The following is a 20,435-nucleotide window of genomic DNA, read 5'->3' as shown; positions in this document are numbered from 1 at the left end:
TCTCCTCTTTCTACCAGGACATCTGAGTTCCTCCTCTATTTACCCCGTGTGCCTGGCTCCATACTTGATTGTTACAACCTGCTCTGATTCCCGAGTGCGGTTCTGGCACTGTGCTGTGGAGGGTGATGATGGGAATGGTATGGATGGCGAGGACAACCGGGTGTACCGCTGGGAGCCCTGGGCTCTGATGAATGAAGAGGAGGACAACAACAGTGCTGTGTGTGTGTCAGGCCGGCCTGTAGCTGTATCGTGTTCTTACATCGGCAGGCTGGCTGTGGCTTTCAAACAGCCACGACAAGGACAGGTAGGAAATTAGAATTTGGCTTTGTATTTGTATTGTGAATGTATTATACCACAAAAAAAAAACACGCAGCATAGAAATTGTGGAAATTACCTTGAGGTGAAAGAAAAATGCAATAAAAATGTAAATTGGGCAAAGAAAAATCATTTGGCTGGACCCTGGACTCTCCCATTAATGGATACTAATGCCCTGTGTCTGCATATTATTTTACTTTTACATAAAGTGGAGAATGATCAAGTTTTGCATTTGGGCTGCATCTAGAAATGATAAGCATTAGTGAGAAGGGATTAAAAACTAGCTAGATGTCACTGAAGTGAAAATAAATTCAGGTTTAACATCAGCAGTCTGGCTTACAAGCAAGTCCATGTATTTAGTGTTAAGGTGCATGTAAAAAGTATTATTAAAAGCCTTACTGTCTTACTGATTTGTCACAGCAGTCAGGTTAAATCAAATGGTCTTCTGTTGTCCTCAGAGTCTAAGTTCCAGAGAAGACTTCTCTATGCATGTGTCCATCTACGAGTGTGAGTCTACTGGTGGCTCAGAGTGGGTTTTAGAGCAAACTGTCCACCTGGATGATTTCGCCAGACCCTCTTCCACCCTGGATCCAAGAGTCAGTGTGGACTCAAATCTCTTTGTCTACAGCAGGTCAGGAACTATTACGTTTATCATATTATGTCAGACTAAGTGTTTTGCTTGTATGTCTGATAGGTTATTCATTTTCTTCACCTCAGGTCTGACTTGTACATGAGCAGAGACCATAGCTCACCCAACATTAAGCACTACGTGCACTTGGACTGGCTGTCAAAGGAGGATGGATCGCACATCCTCACTGTGGGAGTGGGCTCCAACATTCTTATGTATGGCCGTATCTCTGGTGTGGTCAATGAGCAGACTAGCAGCAAGGAGGGTGTGGCTGTTATCACCCTTCCTCTAGGGGGCAGTATCAAACAGGGGATCCGCTCACGCTGGATCTTGCTTCGGACCATTGACCTCCTGTCATCTGTGGATGGCACCCCATCGCTGCCGGTCTCCCTTTCCTGGGTAAGGGATGGCATCCTAGTGGTGGGCATGGACTGTGAAATGCATGTGTATGCACAGTGGCATCAGGACAAGAAGCCCGGTGAGGGAGAAGAAGGCAACTTTTCATCAGCAGACATAGCCGGAGGCCAAAGCACAGTGTCCTCCTCGATCTTTGAAGGGAGGGCCAGGTCAAAGAGTGTGTTTGAGGGGAGTACTGCAGTAGATGAGGCCCTTCGTGCCCCGGCAGGACTTCAAGAAGGAGGACTCTTTGAAGCAGCTCACTCGCTGTCCCCAACTCTGCCTCAGTACCATCCAACCCAGCTGCTGGAACTCATGGACCTGGGCAGAGTTCGGCGTGCCAAGGTGAGTCCATTTCTACCTCATTCAGTAGTGAAAAACATCCAAGTGAAATCTAGTGAGTTTTTATTCAGTGTTTTTCACACGATGTGATGCGGATTAGCTGATTTTAATAAAGTCTTGGTCTTTTTTGTGTGTGTCAGGCCATCCTCGCCCACCTGGTAAAATGTATTGCTGGGGAAGTCGCTGTGGTTAGGGATGTGGAGGCAGGTGAGGGCGGAGCCAGGAGACATCTGTCTCGGACAATCAGCGTTACTGGCAGCACAGCAAAAGACACCATAGTGTCGGGCCGTGACGGAGGCAGGGACTACACAGAGATCAACTCCATCCCTCCCTTGCCTCTGTACTCCCTCATGTTGGCTGACCTAGACACCTCTTATAAAGGACCTGAAGAGAATGCTAAGGGAACTAAAGGGACTGATGGTGAGGCAGCCCAAAAGTCCACAGAGGACCAGTATGCTGACCTCTTCCAGGTAGGAAGAGTTAAGACTTGAACAGATTTTGTTGTTAAAGGTTTACCTGCGTGTAAGGACTTTAAACTATTCTCTTCCTGCATTAACAGGTGCCAACAGTTACCACGGATGACTTTGTAAACTTTGCCACAGATAAACCAGAGAAAAAATCCCGAGTTATTAACCTGTCTCAATATGGGCCTACCTATTTTGGACCAGAACATGCTCAGGTAAAAATGAAATAAAAAATAGGCTTCTCTTTACATAAAAATCTACTTATGGAGAAGTAATATTTGTTTATCAGTTCTCTGCTTCACTTGCTTTCTTCTCATTTGTGTCCAGGTGCTGTCCAGTCACCTCATGCACTCCAGCCTTCCAGGCCTGACCCGCCTAGAGCAGATGTTCTTGGTGGCCTTGGCTGATACTGTTGCAACCACAAGTGCTGAGGTCGCAAGCTCCACTGATCAACAGTATACAGGTCTATCTAGTTTGTGTGTGTTCCAGTCATACTTATGATATGTACAGGAGACTGTGTACAATTGGTGGTTAAACTGTTCCTTTCTCTTTTTCAGTATCTTTTGCCTTTTTTTACTTCAGTTTTTCGTTCTTTTTATTTAGTCTTTTGTGAGGAAGACATTAGCAGGTTGTTCTTGTGCTAAGTAAGCAGAGAAGAGGGTAAGAAGGTTCAAGGACTGGAGACCTATTGTGTGACAGGATCACATGAACTCAAGTGATACTTGAGTTTAAAGGTCTTTGCCCTCTTGTTGAGTGGTCTGTGGGGGGGAAAAAACTGATCAACTGCTGGTATTTGTGTAGGTGGCGAGGCTCTTGATGAGTGTGGACTAAGGTACCTGCTCGCCATGCGTCTTCATACCTGCCTGCTCACCTCTCTGCCCCCACTCTACCGCATGCAGCTGCTCCACCAAGGTAAAGTACTCTGCTCATGGTGCTGCTGCTGTGAGACGAGTATACAAAACGTTTTGTATGACAGTTATGGGGTATATTGCTCCTTTCACTATCCCGATCCAACTATCTGCTTCTATTGCAGGCCTCTCAACGTGTCACTTTGCATGGGCGTTCCACTCAGAGGCAGAGGAAGAGCTGCTGAACATGATCCCAGCAATGCAGAGAGGCGACCCACAGTGGTCTGAGCTCCGGGCCGTGGGTGTGGGTTGGTGGATAAGAAACATCAACACTCTAAGGAAAATGGTGGAGAAGGTACCAGAATAAATATGCGTATTTATATACATAAAAATCAAAATGTAATGCTGATTATGGCAATATCTGTATAAAATGTCATTTTACTCAGATATTGCCTCAGTTTCTAGGTGAGTATATGAACTAGAAAAGGAAACTTACCATCCAGTTTACACTGTAATGTAATTAATTTCCTACAGGAGTTTTCCATTTCTAATAAATATCAAACAGCTAGGAGTTACTGTAAAGACTTTATGAATCAAAACAATTGGTAAATATTGATAACTCTTTAGAAATAACTAAATAACGACTATTGCTTGTTTATAATCAGTTGGGAAAAGCTGCATTCCAGAGACAAAATGACCCTTTAGATGCTGCCCTGTTCTACTTGGCCATGAAGAAGAAAGCTGTCCTGTGGGGACTCTTCAGGTTGGACATTTTCTCTAAACACATAATTAATTTGAATAATTTTTCCAATGTTCAGAACAAGAGGTTTTAAGTGAATTTTCTTACTAAAGTAGAATGGATGCCAAATTCTGTGGCTTTGTTCTTTCAGGTCTCAGCATGACGAGAAGATGACTCAGTTCTTCAAAAACAACTTCAGTGAAGACCGCTGGCGAAAGGCAGCTCTCAAAAATGCTTTCTCCCTACTGGGAAAGCAGCGCTTTGAACAGTCGGCTGCCTTCTTCCTGTTGGCTGGTTCCCTCAAAGATGCCATAGAGGTTTGAGGACTTTTAATAGTGCACAGACAACTTACTGATGCTGTGTTTACTCCAGTAGCATATTTCAGTGTAACTTGCAGCAGCAATATCATAAAGTTGTCTCTCTTTAAGGTGATATTGGTACAGAAATATGTTGATGACAGAGTGGGATATTCTTCAGCCTTTAAATCACTAAAGAGAAGCCTAAATTATATTAATAATAAGATGCATAACAGTAGCACATAGTCTTTGTTGGCCTAGATTTTTCTCAACACACAGTCAAAATATACAGATGGGCAGAAAAGGAAGTGTGAGTTTGTTTGTACCTTGCAGAAATCATTAACGTTTTGCACTTGGCTTGTTATTTCTTTTAAAAAAAAAAACTGCACCGTTAACTCATCACGCTGTTTCATGGTGTTTAGGTGTTGCTGGAGAAGATGGAGGATCTCCAGTTAGCCATGATAGTAGCAAGGCTGTATGAGGCTGATTTTGAGAATTCATCCACCTGCCAAGGCCTCCTTTATGAGAAGGTCTTGGGCTGCAATAGGGACGGGAGTGGGTACCACTGTTCCAGGTTGCACCCCGATCCGTTCCTCCGCAGCATAGCCTACTGGATCATGAAAGACTACACGCGAGCCTTGGACACATTATTGGAGCGAATCCCAAAAGAGGACGATGAGAATCCTGGTTAGTTGGTTGAAGACATTTTAGTGATTTTTAAACGGCACGTTCCACTGAAAGCGGATTGTGCATTATTCATGCTGTTTTCACCTGAAATAAATATTTTCTCCCTTTTCTTTCCATTTTTGTGCATCAGATGTGATGGTTAAGGCTTGCAACCCTGTGGTGTTTAGCTTCTATAACTACTTAAGGACACACCCTTTGATCATTCGCCGCCACTTTGCAAATCCAGCGGGCACAGCAACAACAGTAGGCCTCACTGCTGAAAAGAGCAGCGCAGACGAGATCAACCTCATAGAGCGCAAATTGTTCTTCACTACGGCCAATGCACACTTCAAGGTGAGTCCATACTAATCTAGCTATTTACTCCAATCCAGTTCTTTTGATGGAGTTGGGAACTTGTACATTATATGTGTAAGTATAAATATGTAGTATAAAGTAAGCCAGTTACAATTGAAGTAAACATTAAAATGGTAAGGACAAGAGTAAAAGATTAGTGAAATCATCGCCTTCTGACACAACTAGCAAAGAACATTTTTAGCCTATAAATTCAAGTGCACTTTGTTGCTTGTGCCTGTAACTGATGATCAATTTTTAATGTCCAGACTGCTTCCTCTGAAATCGCAGGACTAGGGTAAACAGGATAGGGTGAAACCGTGATGTTCATGAGCTTCATAAATAAATCACAAACACAGCAAACAGCTTTACACAAGAATCAACTTCCACTATCAAAGGACGCAAAATTTGTTACACGCAGTTTACTGCAGTCGCATACAATTTCGCAGGGAAAGAGAAAGAATATTTTTGCCTTGTAGTTTAGCAGAAATGCAGTAATAAGTAATGATATTGCTGTTGGGCTCGATCACAGAACATTATTATATTTTTGCTCCATGAAGATCTGCTGAATTTGCTCTCTTTCTACTCCTCTAAAGGGAAATGAAATGTAGCAGTGTTATAACAGGAAAAAATAGACTGGAATAAAAACTATACTTGGAGGCTCTCAGTTACATGTTGCATTAACCCAGCCAGGATGTCATTGAGTGTGATATGAAGGAAATTAGATAAGCTGTAACTAAGAAACTAACATTTTTGCTTGACCCACCAGAGTTTGTGAATTTAGGATTCAGATTCAGATTTAGGCCTTAGTTGTCGCTGTTTGATGTCATACCTTTTACATAATCATCATTGTAGACAAAAAAATCCACTTTGTTACAATAAGAAAAATGATTGCAATTTTTCACTTCCATCCCCCTATGTATCATTCTGATAACTACAAAAGCATGCATGCAGAGATTATATAACAAAAGTTCATATACATATTATATAATCTCTGAATCTTGTAGGTGGGCTGCCCAGTTTTAGCTCTGGAAGTACTTTCCAAGATCCCCAAGGTTTGCAAGAAGTCTGGCTCATCGCCTCTCAGCAAGGCTTCATCCAAGGCCAATTTAAACACAAGCCAACCCTTGGAAAATGGCACTCAGGGAGGTTTGGACTGGGGCTCTCCAGCAGCACCGACACAGGCCTGGGGAGGAAATGATGGCACTGGTGGGTTGGACTGGAGCCAGCCTATGGTGAAGGTAGAGGAAGATGAGCTGAAGCTGGAATGGGGAGATGACAAGGAAGATGATGACGATGAGGACGATGATGGTCTAACCATGAAGAAACCAGAGCTGGAAACCGAAGGAGAGGAAGGTTCAGGAAAAGGCAGCCAGAAACTGCAAAGAGAGGACTCACAGGTAGCAATAATATCTAGAATCTCCTTGAGTAATTGTGGAGATCTCAGATTTTATTTTATTGTGTTTTTTTCCTTTGGTTGCACAGTTAAAATACCAAAACAGGAAAAAAACAACAATTTCATTTTGATGTTGTATGAAGGCACATCCTTGTCTAGTTTCTTTACTGTCTTATCTGGCATATAGGAGACGACAGATACAAACCAAAATGTTACATTTAAAGGATTTGTATTTGGAGTTAACACATCAAAGAAGACCTGCCTGAACACTCAGCCAGGAGAGAATAATGTTTATTAGGATATGTAATTTAATCGTTATTATAATAAAAAACAATTGTGAGGGTTCGACTCTCATTCAGATGTAGTTTTCCTGAATGAGAAAAGAGAAAAGAAAAACATGGGTTTGTTTTTTTTGGTGGGGTCTTCTCCAAAAGGTGGAAACTTGCAGCAAAGGTGTCGGAGAGTGTTTTTGGGCTTGATTTGCAAATTGGGTCGGCCCCAAATATAAAATTCAAGGAGGCTACAAAGCACGGTCTTTTTCCTTTAAGTCACTCGCATGTATTTCAGGGCGAGTCGGAGGTCGACGTGATAGCAGAGCAGCTGAAGTTCCGTGCCTGTCTGAAGATCCTCATGACAGAGCTGCGTACATTGGCTACAGGCTTTGAGGTGGACGGAGGGAAGCTCCGCTTTCAGCTCTACAACTGGCTGGAGAAGGAGATAGCAGCCATGCATAAAATCTGCAACTATAAGGTGGACTTTAATATTATTTGATGTTGTTTTAGCCTATTTTAAAAACTGCTGAATGTTTATAAAAATGTTTTTCAGTTCTGGTTCATTGTAATTTATTTTATTTTATTTTTTACCATAAACGTTATCAACTCAGGTGGAAGGAAAGGAGGAAGAGTCAGAGGTGGAGCGCTGGGGAGAACGCTCAACATCGGTGGACATATCAGATGACGTATTGGAGCGAACAGATGCCGGAGCCTATGAGCGTCATCAGATGGAGCGCCGCCGGCTTCAGGCCAAACAGCAGCACTCTGAGAGGCGCAAGGCATGGCTGAGGAAGAACCAGGCCCTGCTCAGAGTGTTTCTATCCTACTGCAGCCTTCATGGAGCCAAGGGAGGCGGAGTCACCTCTGTTCGCATGGAGCTTCTGTTCCTCCTGCAGGAGAGCCAGCAGGTATGCATGTACATTTATACATATGTCATTATATATGTTTGTTTTTTATTAGTACAAAACAGTTTACAGAGAAGGCAAATTCACTTTTTGTCATACTCTGTAGGAGACCACAGTGAAGCAGCTGCAGTCCCCTTTGCCTCTGCCTACTACACTGCCCCTGTTATCTGCTTACATTGCCCCCACCAAGACGGTCATAGCCAACCCTGTTCTCCACCTCAGCAATCACATACATGACATCCTCTACACCATCACACTCATGGAGACCCCACCACATCCGGACATCATGGACGATCGGGTCAGTATTTAAAAAAAAAAAAAAAAAAAAATCTCTAACTTAACTTTAAGCTGACTGAAAGTCTTATTGTCTGGTTGTTCAGTTTGGGGATGAATAATGAAAAGTGATGTTCATGTTTTTAGGTGAACGCTCTGCACACGCTAGCAGCATCTCTGTCTGCTTGCATCTATCAAGCACTGTGTGACAGTCACAGCTACAGGTAAACACGTGCATTGCAACATATCCAGAAACCAAAACTGGCTTCACATTACCCTTGTGCTCAAAGTGCACGCTCATTGCTATTTAGTAGTTAAGAACTATTGTTTTTGATGCTGTGCTTGTGTAGCTTAGTATGACTCCAGGTCTGTTCAGACATTTGTATCTTTGAGTTTCACACTATGAAAGAAGAATAAATATATTTAACAAAATGTTGAACATGCATGTTTTGGGCTGTTGTGACTTTATCGTTTAATGTTTTGGTTGCTTTGCAGCAGTCAAACAGAGGCCAACCAGTTTACAGGGATGGTTTACCAGGGCCTTTTGCTCAGTGAGAGGAAACGACTCCGCACAGAAAGCATTGAAGAGCATATTACTCCCACCTCTGCACCTGCACAGTGGCCAGGTAATAAGACCTCTTACTTTACTACCCAGTGGTGTTTTTGGGGAGTTGGTTTGATTCTGACTGAAGAGAGAATTTGGATTAGAATATAATAACACATTTGCTCTAATTTGTAGTTTTACAAAATGAAACTGAAGTCATATTTGAGGATCCTCACAGATGCATAGGATGGGGAAAATGGCTTTCTGTGCAAACATCAAGGACAGTATTTTGTGAAAATGTGAAGAGCAGGACGAGAGAGAGCAGAGCAAAGCAGGCAGTCTGTGTTTATGCAGAGAGGCAGATGGTGTTCTATAATAGGAGCTCAGTGGCCTCTGGGAAGGAAATGGAAAGAAAGAGACTGATCACGCCATCCTGAAAAGGTTTCATAAATGGGTTCTCGATGGTGCTGAGATGGTGTTTTTGTTTGCCTGTGGAAGTTATTTGTGTAAATTAGGGGTTAATCTGTTGCACGTTTATCACGTTGGATGTGCTTCCCCTCTCTGCAGGTGTGTCGTCCCTGATTTCATTGTTGACATCCGCGAGGGACGAGGACCAGCCAAAGCTCAGCGTGCTCCTGTGTGAAGCTGTTGTGGCAGTATATCTTTCCCTGCTAATCCATGGCCTGGGCACTCACAGCAGCAATGAACTCTTCCGCCTGGCAGCACATCCCCTCAATAACCGGGTGTGGGCCGCAGTCTTCGGAGGAGGGGCCAAAGTCGTCATTAAGCCAAAGAGGCCTGAAGCTCCACCAGGTAAAATGACAATTTGGTAGTTAGCGATCTAAAACCTTTATCTTTACCATGTCAACATTGTTCATGGTTGTAATTATTTGCCTTTATCCCTTGATTCAGCACATGACGTTGACCTTTTTCCTCCCACGTCTGTTTTCCCTTTAACATCTCTGATCACTTCCACTTTTGGTATTATCGCATAGATATTTACTTAGCACTGTCCTGTTGATGCTCCTAACATGCTGCTGCTACTCGTGTGTAGCGTCTTGTGTGAGTGTGCCCTCTGCCCTGTGTCCCAGTGCCAGCTGATTTTGAAGCAGCCAGGCCAGAGGAGTCTCAAGAGACAGGAAGACCAGAGCAGAGCAACTTCACCTCAAACCCCACTGTCACCCCTACTGAAACCCAGCGCCCTAAACGTCCCCCTCCTCCTGTTTTAAGGGACGAGGGGGTGGGCACTGTGGTATCTGCAGCTAACACCAGCTGTGAGTAACTGGGCTGGTGGATTGCAGTGCTGGTTTGCAGAATTGCAGTGCATGGTAATTGTAAAGGTTTGCATTGTTGCAGCTGCTTGACTGACCCACCACTCTATCGTGAAGCTACTGCTGAATGAGCATTACAAACAAAAAAAAAAAAAAAATCCACTACTGTTATGACAAGCCAACAGCTGTGTGTGTGTTTGTGTGTGTATACTGCATTGCATGTACATGTTGTAACGTCCTCTGTGCTCATTTTGTGTCACTGAAGCACCAGCTGGGCCTAGCAACGAGTATTCAGAGGCCAATGCTGAGCAGCCCACTATATGTGAATCTGAGACTAAACCAGGTACACTTTCAGAGGCTTCCTGTAGCGTTCAGGCTAAATATCTACTTGTGTGTTGTCCAGATTTTAGAATGAAATACAACCACAATTCAAGAAAACCACTGCGGTGCTGTGTTAAATCTAAACAAAAACAGAATGTAACAATTTACACATTTCTTAAACCTATATTTTATTTACAATAAAACACAAAAACCCTATCAGATGTTTAAATTGAGATATTTTACTCTTTCATGAAAAATATTTACTCACTTTGAATTTGATGACAGCAACAAATACCAAAAGTTGGAACAGGGTGACAAAAGGCCTGAAAAATAACATTTTGCAATTAACCAGGTTCATTTACAACATGTCACTAACATGATTGCTTTGTAAAAAAAAAAAAGAGCATCTCGAAGAGCTGAGGATCATCGGTCCTCTTCAGTGTAAAACTTTTAAAATCTCATCATCTACTGTCCATAAATTCAAGAAAATTCATAGATTCAAGGAACCTGGAGAAATCTTCCCTGTGCGCAAAGGACAAGGCCGTTGCCAGAGAAGGCAACACCATTGTCTTCTCTGGATCAAACTTCATTTCAAATGGACTAAGACAAACTAGAAAAACTGATCTGTGGTCAGATGAAATTCTTTTTTTTGTTAAAACATGGACGCACCATCCTCCAGACTAAAGAGGAGAGCGCTCCGTTCAGAAATGGTATGGAACTGTATTAATACCTATGGAACTAGCAGCTTGCACATCTGGAATTACACCATCAGTGCTGACTGGTATGTACAGGTTTTAGAGGAACATGTGCTCCCATTCAGATTAGTTTTTTCAGGGAAGGCTTTGCAGATTTCAGCAGCTGCAATCCCATATCAGATAAGAATGGGACAGCATTCCTCTCCCAAAAGTCCTGCAGCTGCTCTGCTCAGACAGTCCTGACTTGTACAGATTAAAATAAGGTTGGATCCTGCACAGTGGGTAAACATGGCGCTGCCCCAACTTTTTTGAGACATGTTGCTGCTATCAAATTGGGAACGAGCTAATATCCTTCTTAAAATGGTACTTAATCTCCCTTCAAATGTTTGATATGGTTTCTATGATCTACTGTGATGAAAATAGATTAGCAAAAATTGCATTTTGTTTTTAATTTGCATTTTACACGGCATCCCAACTCTCTTGAAACTGGGATTGTATTTTGAAGTAATGCAAATGGAGTTGGTCTACATAAGTAATTTGCAGTTGAGTTAGTTACTGCATTATAGATTTATACTAGCGCTTGTGTGACATGATTCAGGTATTTGTCTGTTTATTTCAAAAACTAAGCCATTCCCAAAGTGCTCACAGCTCTACTGTGTCACTGTTGGCTGAAATTGACACTGTTCATCCATATTCATCAGGCCAGAGTATACCGTGCTCACATTGTGTTTGTGAGGGAGGAAGATGGGGACTGGCATTTAGACTCCACATCTCTAGAGCTTGAGGCAGCTCTGAGCAAGGCCAGGGGCCTTTTGAAGAGCTCCTTTAGAGGACAGGCCATCTTAAATGCCAGCCTGTTGATAAAAATCACTTGTTAAAATTGTCCTTTTGAGGGCCGCAGCAAACCTGCATGCATGGCACAGTCACACAGCTTTAGAGAAAAGGTACATGCTGATGCCCAACTGTCATGTTCTAATTAACTCATTTTAACCTTAACATACTGTAGTTGCCAGTCTCATCGTGTTTGCCTATTAAGTGCTATGGTTATGAGGAAATGCTTAGCACATGATCGCTGAAGAAATTTGCCATCGTTTGATGTGTTCTTTGTGCCCACACATGAAATATTCACTGATTCTATTATGTAATGGACTGTGCAGTATCTGTGTGTCTAACTGCACTGTCTACTCTGGTTTGTGTCTTGTCTTGTTTTGTCTGGTGCGATACCAGAGATAGTCATCCTGGATAATGGTGCAGGTTTGTGTACTAGCGAGTGTTTCTTGCCCTGTGCTTACATCCCAAACGTGTGCTTTTTGTGCCTTTTTATATTTCTCCTTTCCAAAAGTGTATGACGTTTCATTTGTGACTGAAGTTAGGTGCAGACAGGAGCCTCCTTTCTCAGGTATTATGTGTTTTGTGTAGGATGTGGATGCAGTACTTTTCCTCCGGATCTATTTCTTTTTCTTTTTTGGATTTAAAGTGATGCTGAGTTTCAGCTGATCTTCAGCCTTTGTATAAAATGCAGCACACTGCAGACCTCTTTTCAAATTGTCTTGTGTTTGAAATATACCATTTCTTCATTCTTCTTCTGCTACAGTGGCTCCCCCTCAGCCCCCAGCAGAGGATGTGGACCGATACAGACGCAGATTCAACATGAGGATGCTGGTTCCTGGACGCCCTGTAAAGGAGACACCTGCCACGCCACCTCCTGTTCCCGTTGAAAGACCCACCTACAGGGAGAAGTTCATTCCCCCAGAGCTGAGCATGTGGGACTATTTTGTGGCCAAAGTAAGAGAGTAAAACTGTCAAACTGAATCTTTGCTTCAGACTTAAGGTTTAAAAAAATAAACAATATACATATTTAAACCTTTCATTTACTCTTTGCTGATCATTTCCCCTCTCAGCCTTTCCTGCCACTGTCAGACAGCAACGCCCTGTATGACTCAGACGAAAGCGGTGCCGAGGATGACGAAGATGATGATGACGCCTTCCTATCTGACACACAGATGACTGAGCACTCTGACCCCAACTCTTACAGGTACAGCCAGCATGCCTCTTTCTCTTTATTTCCTCTGAGACTCATTGTGGTTCATATTTTAATTATTTGTGTGTTTGTGGGTTATGTAGCTGGTTTCTGATCCGCCTGGTCATGGTGAAACTGGCTTATCACAATGTCAAGAACTTCATTCCTCTCACTGGCCTGGACTTCACAGGTACGTGCTCGCCAAAAGACCGATCCTAAACGCCTCTCTAAACGTAAGCGATGCATTCTTTATGAAGGTGCATGGAAATATTTTAGGACATTTCAACAATAATTTGTTAATCATATGGAATCCACAGATAAACGCTTCATAGCTTTTTGCTTCTGAATATCAAATTTGTGTATGTGTTTGTGTCCCAGAGCTGCCAGTCACGTCCCCTCTGAGCAATGCTGTCTTGAAGACTTTAGAGACCTGGGAGCAGCTTCTGTTGGAGCGAATGAATACGTTTGATGGCCCACCTCCCAACTACATCAACACTTACCCTACTGACCTCAGCACAGGAGGTGGCCCTGCAATACTGCGACATAAGGCCATGCTGGAGCCTGACAACACACCCTTCAAGTGAGTATTACATCCTCTATATGTAATTTTTGTCTTTGTACTTACAGCAGATAAATAGATAAGGCCTCAGTAGCACAGATGTAGACACCAGTTAGTGACCAAAGGTTGCTGGGGGAAAAAACAGTATTCTCTCCGAACAGCTCGCTAACTGCTCACAAGTGGTAGTGAAATAAGTGTAAATCGACTGGAAATGGAAAACAAGTTCCACCCCTAGAAACATGTTGGTTTCAGCCAGAAGGCATAACTTGAATTTTGAAAGTGGCTGTTCTTTCTTTCCAGATTGCATCACATTTTTTCAAGCTTTTGTGTTTTTTCAGGCTTTACCTGCTAAAGATTGCTGGCAAGTGTTTGCAGACAAGACAGTGTTCTTCCATGCAGACTACAGGAATTTGTGTTACTCTGTTAGTTTCTTTGCTTCTGATTTTACAAAGTGACAGCCACAAACAGCCTGTTTGTGATCACCTTGTTTTCATCCACTTTTTTTTTTTCTTTAGGACAAGGAACCACCAGTCCTTTCCAGCCCGACGTCTGTGGCATTTCCTGGTCAAACAGGAAGTTCTTCAGGAGACATTAATACGTTACATCTTCACAAAGAAAAGGAAGCAGAGCGAGGTCGGCACATGGCATTTAATCTTTTTTTTTTCCTTAGATGAAGTTTATAATTTCTTTTATGAATTTTAAGTACTTGAACATCACGTTAGTCAGCAACTATATTATGTTGTTTTTTTCTTTTATTCTGTTTTTTCCTCCTCATCTTAGTGTAACACATGATTGTCATAGAAAACAAATTTCTGAAGTGGATTTGCTGACATTAGCCCAGGTTAACCACACGTAAAGACACGACACCTATAAACATAGAGATTTATGATCCTTGTAGGCATCAAACAACTAGCCCTACCAAAGTGAAGTATCCGAGCAGTTTTTACAAAAATAACATATTTTATATGCTTTTTAATTTAACTTTAGTTCTTAGTGTGCCGCATGTCTACAGTAGGTTTTCCCTTAAAAATGGAAAACGGTATCCAGATGCTCGGTTGTCCAGATATTTTTTTATTTTTTTCCCAGATCTTTTTTTGTTATATTTTTGCAGTCTATTAGTTGGAAATTATTCTTATCTTTGCTTTGACTCCTTTAGCATATAATCAAGTATAAGAGAGTTCACTGCCTTCTGTGATGTCTGAATCAGTCACTTTTATGACAGACTGCCAATGCAGCTCACAGATCGAACTTAACAAAAAACCTTCTATAGATTCTTGTCATGCCTAGTTAATAATTAAAACCTTTGTCGCTAACTGGAATAACATCATGTCAAATTCAGCTGTAATAGTCCGATCAAGAGTTCATGTCTCCATACCTGCTGCAACATGTCTGACTTACTCCCATTTTATCACCAAGTATACAATATCCTGTCAGCTTTGTTAATTTTTTTCATTTTCATTTCATGATTTATTTTTCTGTTTGTGCATGTGTGTTGTGTCGTGCTGTGTTGGTGTGTCCTGTGTCTATATTGCCTCTGTGTGTGTGTAGTCTGTAGAGAACCATACGGACCGTATAAGCCCACACTGCAAAGCAGGAGCTAGCAGTTCCTATAAGGTAGTATCATTTACTGTACCAGCCCAGGCCCTGGCTCTGTCTGAGCATCTGTCTATCTTGTCTGTCTGGGAGAGTCATTGCGAAGCCAAGCTTGAAGGAGCAAGTGCATTAAACACTAAAAGAAATCTTGCACCAGTTGCACAGGGTTTGGTTTGCAGTTTGTTTTGAGAACCTGCCACGCTGGGGTAAAGCACTGCATGTCTCCTCTCTAGCTTGGCCTGATAGTGACTGCTCTGGTAATTTTTTGGCATAAAATCTACTCGAAGCTCTATGGCTTAGATCTAGTGTCTAATCTCTTCCTCTCACTGGGACACTTATCCACTCACATAACCTCATATCCAAACCTATCAATAACTCATCTCCCTGTGTAGCTCACATCCTTTCTAGCTGGACTGATTCTGCAGGACTCAAAATCACATAAATGAGATGGCACATACTTTAAACCTACTAACTTGCATGCTCACTGTCAGGGTGTGGTGGCGAGGCTTTCTAACTGGAGGGTGTCAGCCCAGAAGCTCAGTAGTCATACTTGTCAATATTTTCTGTTTTCTGTTTTCTATCCTACTAGAGGGAAATTAAAGTCTATTTATTTTTTTAAAAATGTCCTTCATACCATTAATCTGACCCAGGAGAAGCTTATTTTAGTGTTTCTCTCTTCAGCTTTGATGTTTTCCTTTTCTTTTTGCCTTTTCCAGGTGGAGGCTGATTTGGGCTACCCAGGAGGAAAAGCTAAAATCATCCACAAGGAGTCTGATATAATCATGGCATTTGCCATAAATAAGGTCAGTTGTGGGTGTTAACTTGTGTAAAATACTGGGGAAAACTTGTGGTTCATAATTTCCTTGGAGGTTGCCTGGAAATAACAAATTACTTTGATTCTGAGGACACTGTACATGGAGTCAGGATTATTAGATAGATTTATATTGATTGAAGGTTTCTAGAAATCCTTTTTAAGTAGCAAATACATGGAAGTTACTTTCTGGGAATTCAGAGAAGCTAGTGATATGTGTTGTCTCGCCTTATCCACTGTGCTTCCTTACCTTCCTAGGCTAACTCTAATGAAATAGTGTTGGCTTCCACCCATGATGTCCAAGAGGTTGATGTGTCCAGTCTAGTGGCTGTCCAGCCCTACACGTGGATTGGGGAGGACTTTGATAAGGAGTCTCGCAGGTCAGTCTAGCAGCAGATCATATGATTTCCTTCAAATCTCACCGAGCCTGGACTGCACACTCCCTGTCTCCTCTCCGATTAAATGATGGCTTGTGTTTTGTTTTTTTGTTTGTTTGTTTTACAGCTCTGATGATGTAGATCATCGTTCTTCGCACACCAATATTGCCCAGGCTAGCTCCGTCCCCTTTGCACCACCGCAGATGCCAGTCTCTGCATCCATGCCGTGGCTCGGTAGTGGTCAGACCAGTATGGGAGCCAGTGTGGTATGCAATTCTTCACTGCAAATCTACACAGCTGTGCAACCTGAATCCAGCAAAACCAGGCAGCAGTACATATGCAGTATTTAGTGATAACCAGTAGGGGGTGATTAAGTTCTGTTTCAGGGCTCATAGAAAGGGTGGCATGACTCTGCAGTCGTTTCATTTCATAATATTCATTAGTAAAGATTTAGATGTATTTTTACAAAATGAAAACGCTTCATTTAAAACTTCTGCTTCTGGAAAAAAATCAATTTTTTTTGGGAATTTTATTCAGCAGTCTGCAGGGCTTGCACGTTTTCAGGCAAAGTTTGTTTTTTATTGTTATCACTGCTGAACCACGCCGACTAAACAGCTGGCCTGCTGAGTCTGTAGATGCAGATACAGACTGGGGGTGTGTCTGCGTGGCAGTGATGGCCAAATATAAACACAGATATCAGAAGCCCTTTCAGACGGCTAGCCAAGGTACAGATTTGCGTCAGACTAACACGCAGATAGGTTCTCCGTGTCCCAGCCACGGTGATAAATGTTTAGTGTGATACACAAAGGAGGACAAGACCGAGGGTGTCACAGAGGTTCAAACGACTGTGGAAGGGGTTTTGTTAAATGTGAAGGGTGAGGAGGGTTCTCTTAACATATTCAATTATCATATTCTGATGTGCAGCAAAATTAGTTGCACTTATATTTCATGTAAATTGGTTCGGGCGATCGTGGCTCAAGAGTTGGGAGTTCGCCTTGTAATCGGAAGGTTGCCGGTTCGAGCCCCGGCTTGGACAGTCTCGGTCGTTGTGTCCTTGGGCAAGACACTTCACCCGTTGCCTACTGGTGGTGGTCAGAGGGCCCGGTGGCGCCAGTGTCCGGCAGCCTCGCCTCTGTCAGTGCGCCCCAGGGTGGCTGTGGCTACAATGTAGCTTGCCATTCACACCAGTGTGTGAATGGGTGGATGACTTGTTGTGTAAAGCGCTTTGGGGTGTTTAGGGACTAGAAAAGCGCTATACAAATACAGGACATTTACCATTTAGTTTGCTGTTTCATCTGTCTAAAAGCTGCTATCTGTCCAGTTAGAATTAGTCTTTACAGCAGTGGTCAGAAAAAAATTTTTTTCATGACCAAAATGTGAAATTACATGCACGTAAAATACTTTAAAGATATTGTTGATGCTGAAGAAGTCATGAAAGTGCAGGAATGAGTTTTAACTAAAAGAGCTGGAAGCTCTGAATATTGAGGCGATCTGCAGAAATTTGCTTGATGTTTGAAGTGATGTGTTGCTGTGTAATTTACCATAGTCACGTATAAGTCTGAACGAGTGCACACCTGAACGAGTGTCATGTGTGTCTGAGAAGAAGATTCGATAAAAGTGATTTAAACTCTTGCGCACATAGACGGTGCCTCAGTCTGCTTAGGTTAGCCCAAGGCTCCAGTTAAAAATGCCTAAAGACTGCTTGATGACCACTGGTGATCGGCGCTGCACTGAATAGCTGTTTGCTGGTAGCAGATTGATATGGTCGCCTTTGATTAATGTGTAAACCAATTTGTCTGCAAAAACTTGCTAAATGCACGCTAAGTGGTAGTGACACTGTGAAGAGTGGAACCCAAACGGGCAACAGTTATTGCTCAGGGGGTCGTCAACCACTCACTAGGCTGATCTTCACGCCTGACGTTTTCAGATAGTTAACTTAATTGTTTGCCCAATTAATTTAAGCTAATTACATGATGAATGTATGTTTATATTGATGTCTTTCAGATTATGAAGAGGAATCTAAACAATGTGAAGAGAATGACATCCCATCCCATATATCAGTACTGTGAGTGCTACTTTGAGAGGATTCACCAGTATACATGTTTAACATGTATAAGTAAATTATATAGCTTCTCCTGCTTTGTATTCCTGTTCTTTTCCCACCATCTCTCTCCCTTTCTTTTCCTGGTTTGTGTGTGTGTGTGGGGCTGTGTATCAGACATGACTGGGGCTCAGGATGGTAGCGTGAGGATGTTTGAATGGAACAGACCTCAGCAACTCATTTGCTTCAGACAAGCAGGCAACGCTCGAGTCACCCGTCTCTATTTCAACTCCCAGGGCAATAAGGTACACACACAAAGTAGCAACTGTGTTTTGTGTGTACGGTGCCATTGTTCTGATTCCTCTGAAACATTCTTGTAGTGTGGAGTCGCTGATGGAGAGGGCTTCCTCAGTCTCTGGCAGGTTAACCAGACATCGTCCAACCCTAAACCGTACCTGGTAAGGTTCCCTCCCACCTCCTTATTCACAGTCGCAGCACACACACAATATGAGTGGTCTGTATAATTCAAATGAAAATGTGCTTTTATTTTCCTGTTCTTGCTCTCAGAGTTGGCAATGCCACACTAAGACCTGCGGGGATTTTGCTTTCATCACATCCTCCAGTCTCATCGCCACGGCCGGACAGTCCAATGATAACAGGTCAGATTTGGACTACTAATCAAACACTGCTCTTTTTCTTTTTGTTTATTTTTTTCAGCTGCCTAATATTTTGCTTTATGTTATTTATAGAAATGTTTGCCTGTGGGACACTCTGATTTCACCTAACAATACTATGGTGCATGGTGAGAAATCCATATTTATTCTAATAAGTGAGTTTCAGTGATTTTCTTTTTCCCTATATTTCAAGTTTATCCACTTTTACTTCCTACCTCCCCCTTCAGCTTTTCCCTGCCATGAGAACGGGGCCACTGTGCTTCAGTATGCTCCTAAACAGCAGCTGCTGATTACTGGAGGCAGAAAAGGCTTTGTGTGCGTGTTTGACATCCGACAGCGGCAGCTGCTCCACACTTTCCAGGCCCATGATTCAGCCATCAAGGCCCTCGCATTGGATGCCTTTGAGGACTTCTTCGTCACTGGCTCTGCAGAGGGCAACATGAAGGTGACGCATGCTCTTTCTCTCACTCACTTCCTTGCTGATACACGCTCACATTGTGTGCTGAGGAATAATATCCTTTTGTGTCAGTGAATGTTATTAAACGTAAGCACTGTGTAAAGCAGTGGAGGAGTATTTGGTGCAGCCCTCTAGCCTTCAAACAACACTTTTGTCCCTGGATTTAAGATTCCAGGTCTAGTTTCTCAGGCTTTGCTGTTGTGGTTTGTTTATTAAGTATTCCGGTATAAGGTGATGAGATCAAAGACTTAAAACACAGAGGTAATATGGTCTAAAGGTCAACACTGCACTGCCGGGATGACTGTGTTCTTGTTATAGATGTTATAAGCAGGAACAAGAAAATGTTAAAGGCAAAAGATTTAGAGAAGTGAGTCTTTCACGCTGCTTTTAATCATCTCAGATTCTTTTATCTTTTAATGTAAACTCAGACTGATTTGATGATAAAGCCTCTGTGGGTGCCATACTGTCTGCTGCAGGAAGCCTTGTTCTTCTTGTCACTAAAAATAGTTTGTTATGACTTTGGCTGAACTAACTAAAACACAGACTACTGTATGTTATATATTCAAATCTGACTTCGGATTTATCAGTGACAGTCAAAGCAGCAGTGTGTTAATGTTTGGCACAATCACATGGAGTACTGGTTGAAATTACTGTCCTGAAATATTCGATAATAATATTTTTATTACTGATAAATGTGTTCTCTGTATTCTGACTTAGTTGATTGGCTAATAAAAATTGCCGTGATCACCTGTAGTTTTCATGGAAGACACCAACTTGTCTGGAAATACTCGCCATTTACTCTACATGTTGTGAAATGTAAAAACATTTAAGGAAACCAGAAATTAAGGCTGTTCACCTTCAAAGTAAAATTTGTGCCTGATCGCTGTAACTAACACATTTGAAAGGGTGCAGACGGTGTCTGTTTTCTGTTTTTTGTTTGCATCAGACTTTCAATCATTTCACTTCTGCTTGGCGAGTGTTTACAGACAAGTCAAGGTATGCAAACTACCGGCAACTGCGTCAACCTGCTAGTAACAAAAGCAAACACAGATTAGCACTCTGTACCCATGTCCAACCTCTTTCTCTTTTCCTGCTACTGCCATCAACCTCCAGCAACCACCTTTTTGGGGGGGGTTGTGTGGATCCTTAAAGCACATTTGTCTCTTTGTAGAAACAACATG

General features: G+C 42.4%; 1 protein-coding gene across 3 annotated transcripts in view; it reads left to right on the top strand.

Moving 5' to 3' along the window:
• dmxl2 (Dmx-like 2) overlaps positions 1-20,435 on the top strand; it is a 39,443-nt gene that overhangs the window by 17,099 nt on the left and 1,909 nt on the right. For 2 of the 3 annotated variants that reach the window (XM_084931101.1, XM_084931041.1), the window contains exons 20-52: positions 18-304; positions 774-946; positions 1,033-1,684; positions 1,822-2,151; positions 2,241-2,360; positions 2,473-2,608; positions 2,947-3,057; positions 3,179-3,348; positions 3,659-3,756; positions 3,884-4,049; positions 4,451-4,715; positions 4,846-5,048; positions 6,053-6,445; positions 7,009-7,191; positions 7,325-7,621; positions 7,725-7,916; positions 8,039-8,115; positions 8,387-8,517; positions 9,003-9,248; positions 12,317-12,507; positions 12,624-12,757; positions 12,847-12,932; positions 13,121-13,322; positions 13,817-13,934; positions 15,611-15,697; positions 15,964-16,085; positions 16,210-16,348; positions 18,087-18,147; positions 18,301-18,428; positions 18,504-18,581; positions 18,691-18,782; positions 18,873-18,925; positions 19,025-19,242. In XM_084931101.1, coding sequence (XP_084787227.1) covers positions 18-304; positions 774-946; positions 1,033-1,684; positions 1,822-2,151; positions 2,241-2,360; positions 2,473-2,608; positions 2,947-3,057; positions 3,179-3,348; positions 3,659-3,756; positions 3,884-4,049; positions 4,451-4,715; positions 4,846-5,048; positions 6,053-6,445; positions 7,009-7,191; positions 7,325-7,621; positions 7,725-7,916; positions 8,039-8,115; positions 8,387-8,517; positions 9,003-9,248; positions 12,317-12,507; positions 12,624-12,757; positions 12,847-12,932; positions 13,121-13,322; positions 13,817-13,934; positions 15,611-15,697; positions 15,964-16,085; positions 16,210-16,348; positions 18,087-18,147; positions 18,301-18,428; positions 18,504-18,581; positions 18,691-18,782; positions 18,873-18,925; positions 19,025-19,242 — 5,939 coding nt within the window. Of the gene's footprint in view, positions 1-17; positions 305-773; positions 947-1,032; positions 1,685-1,821; positions 2,152-2,240; positions 2,361-2,472; positions 2,609-2,946; positions 3,058-3,178; positions 3,349-3,658; positions 3,757-3,883; positions 4,050-4,450; positions 4,716-4,845; positions 5,049-6,052; positions 6,446-7,008; positions 7,192-7,324; positions 7,622-7,724; positions 7,917-8,038; positions 8,116-8,386; positions 8,518-9,002; positions 9,249-9,971; positions 10,050-11,949; positions 11,977-12,316; positions 12,508-12,623; positions 12,758-12,846; positions 12,933-13,120; positions 13,323-13,816; positions 13,935-15,610; positions 15,698-15,963; positions 16,086-16,209; positions 16,349-18,086; positions 18,148-18,300; positions 18,429-18,503; positions 18,582-18,690; positions 18,783-18,872; positions 18,926-19,024; positions 19,243-20,435 lie in introns of all 3 variants that reach the window. The other variant, XM_084931187.1, reaches the window with a different exon arrangement.

Source organism: Perissodus microlepis, chromosome 1 (assembly GCF_051167445.1).
Source record: "Perissodus microlepis isolate ML-2025 ecotype Zambia chromosome 1, ASM5116744v1, whole genome shotgun sequence".
Classification (NCBI taxonomy): domain Eukaryota; kingdom Metazoa; phylum Chordata; class Actinopteri; order Cichliformes; family Cichlidae; genus Perissodus; species Perissodus microlepis.
This window is presented reverse-complemented; position numbering and strand designations above follow the sequence as displayed.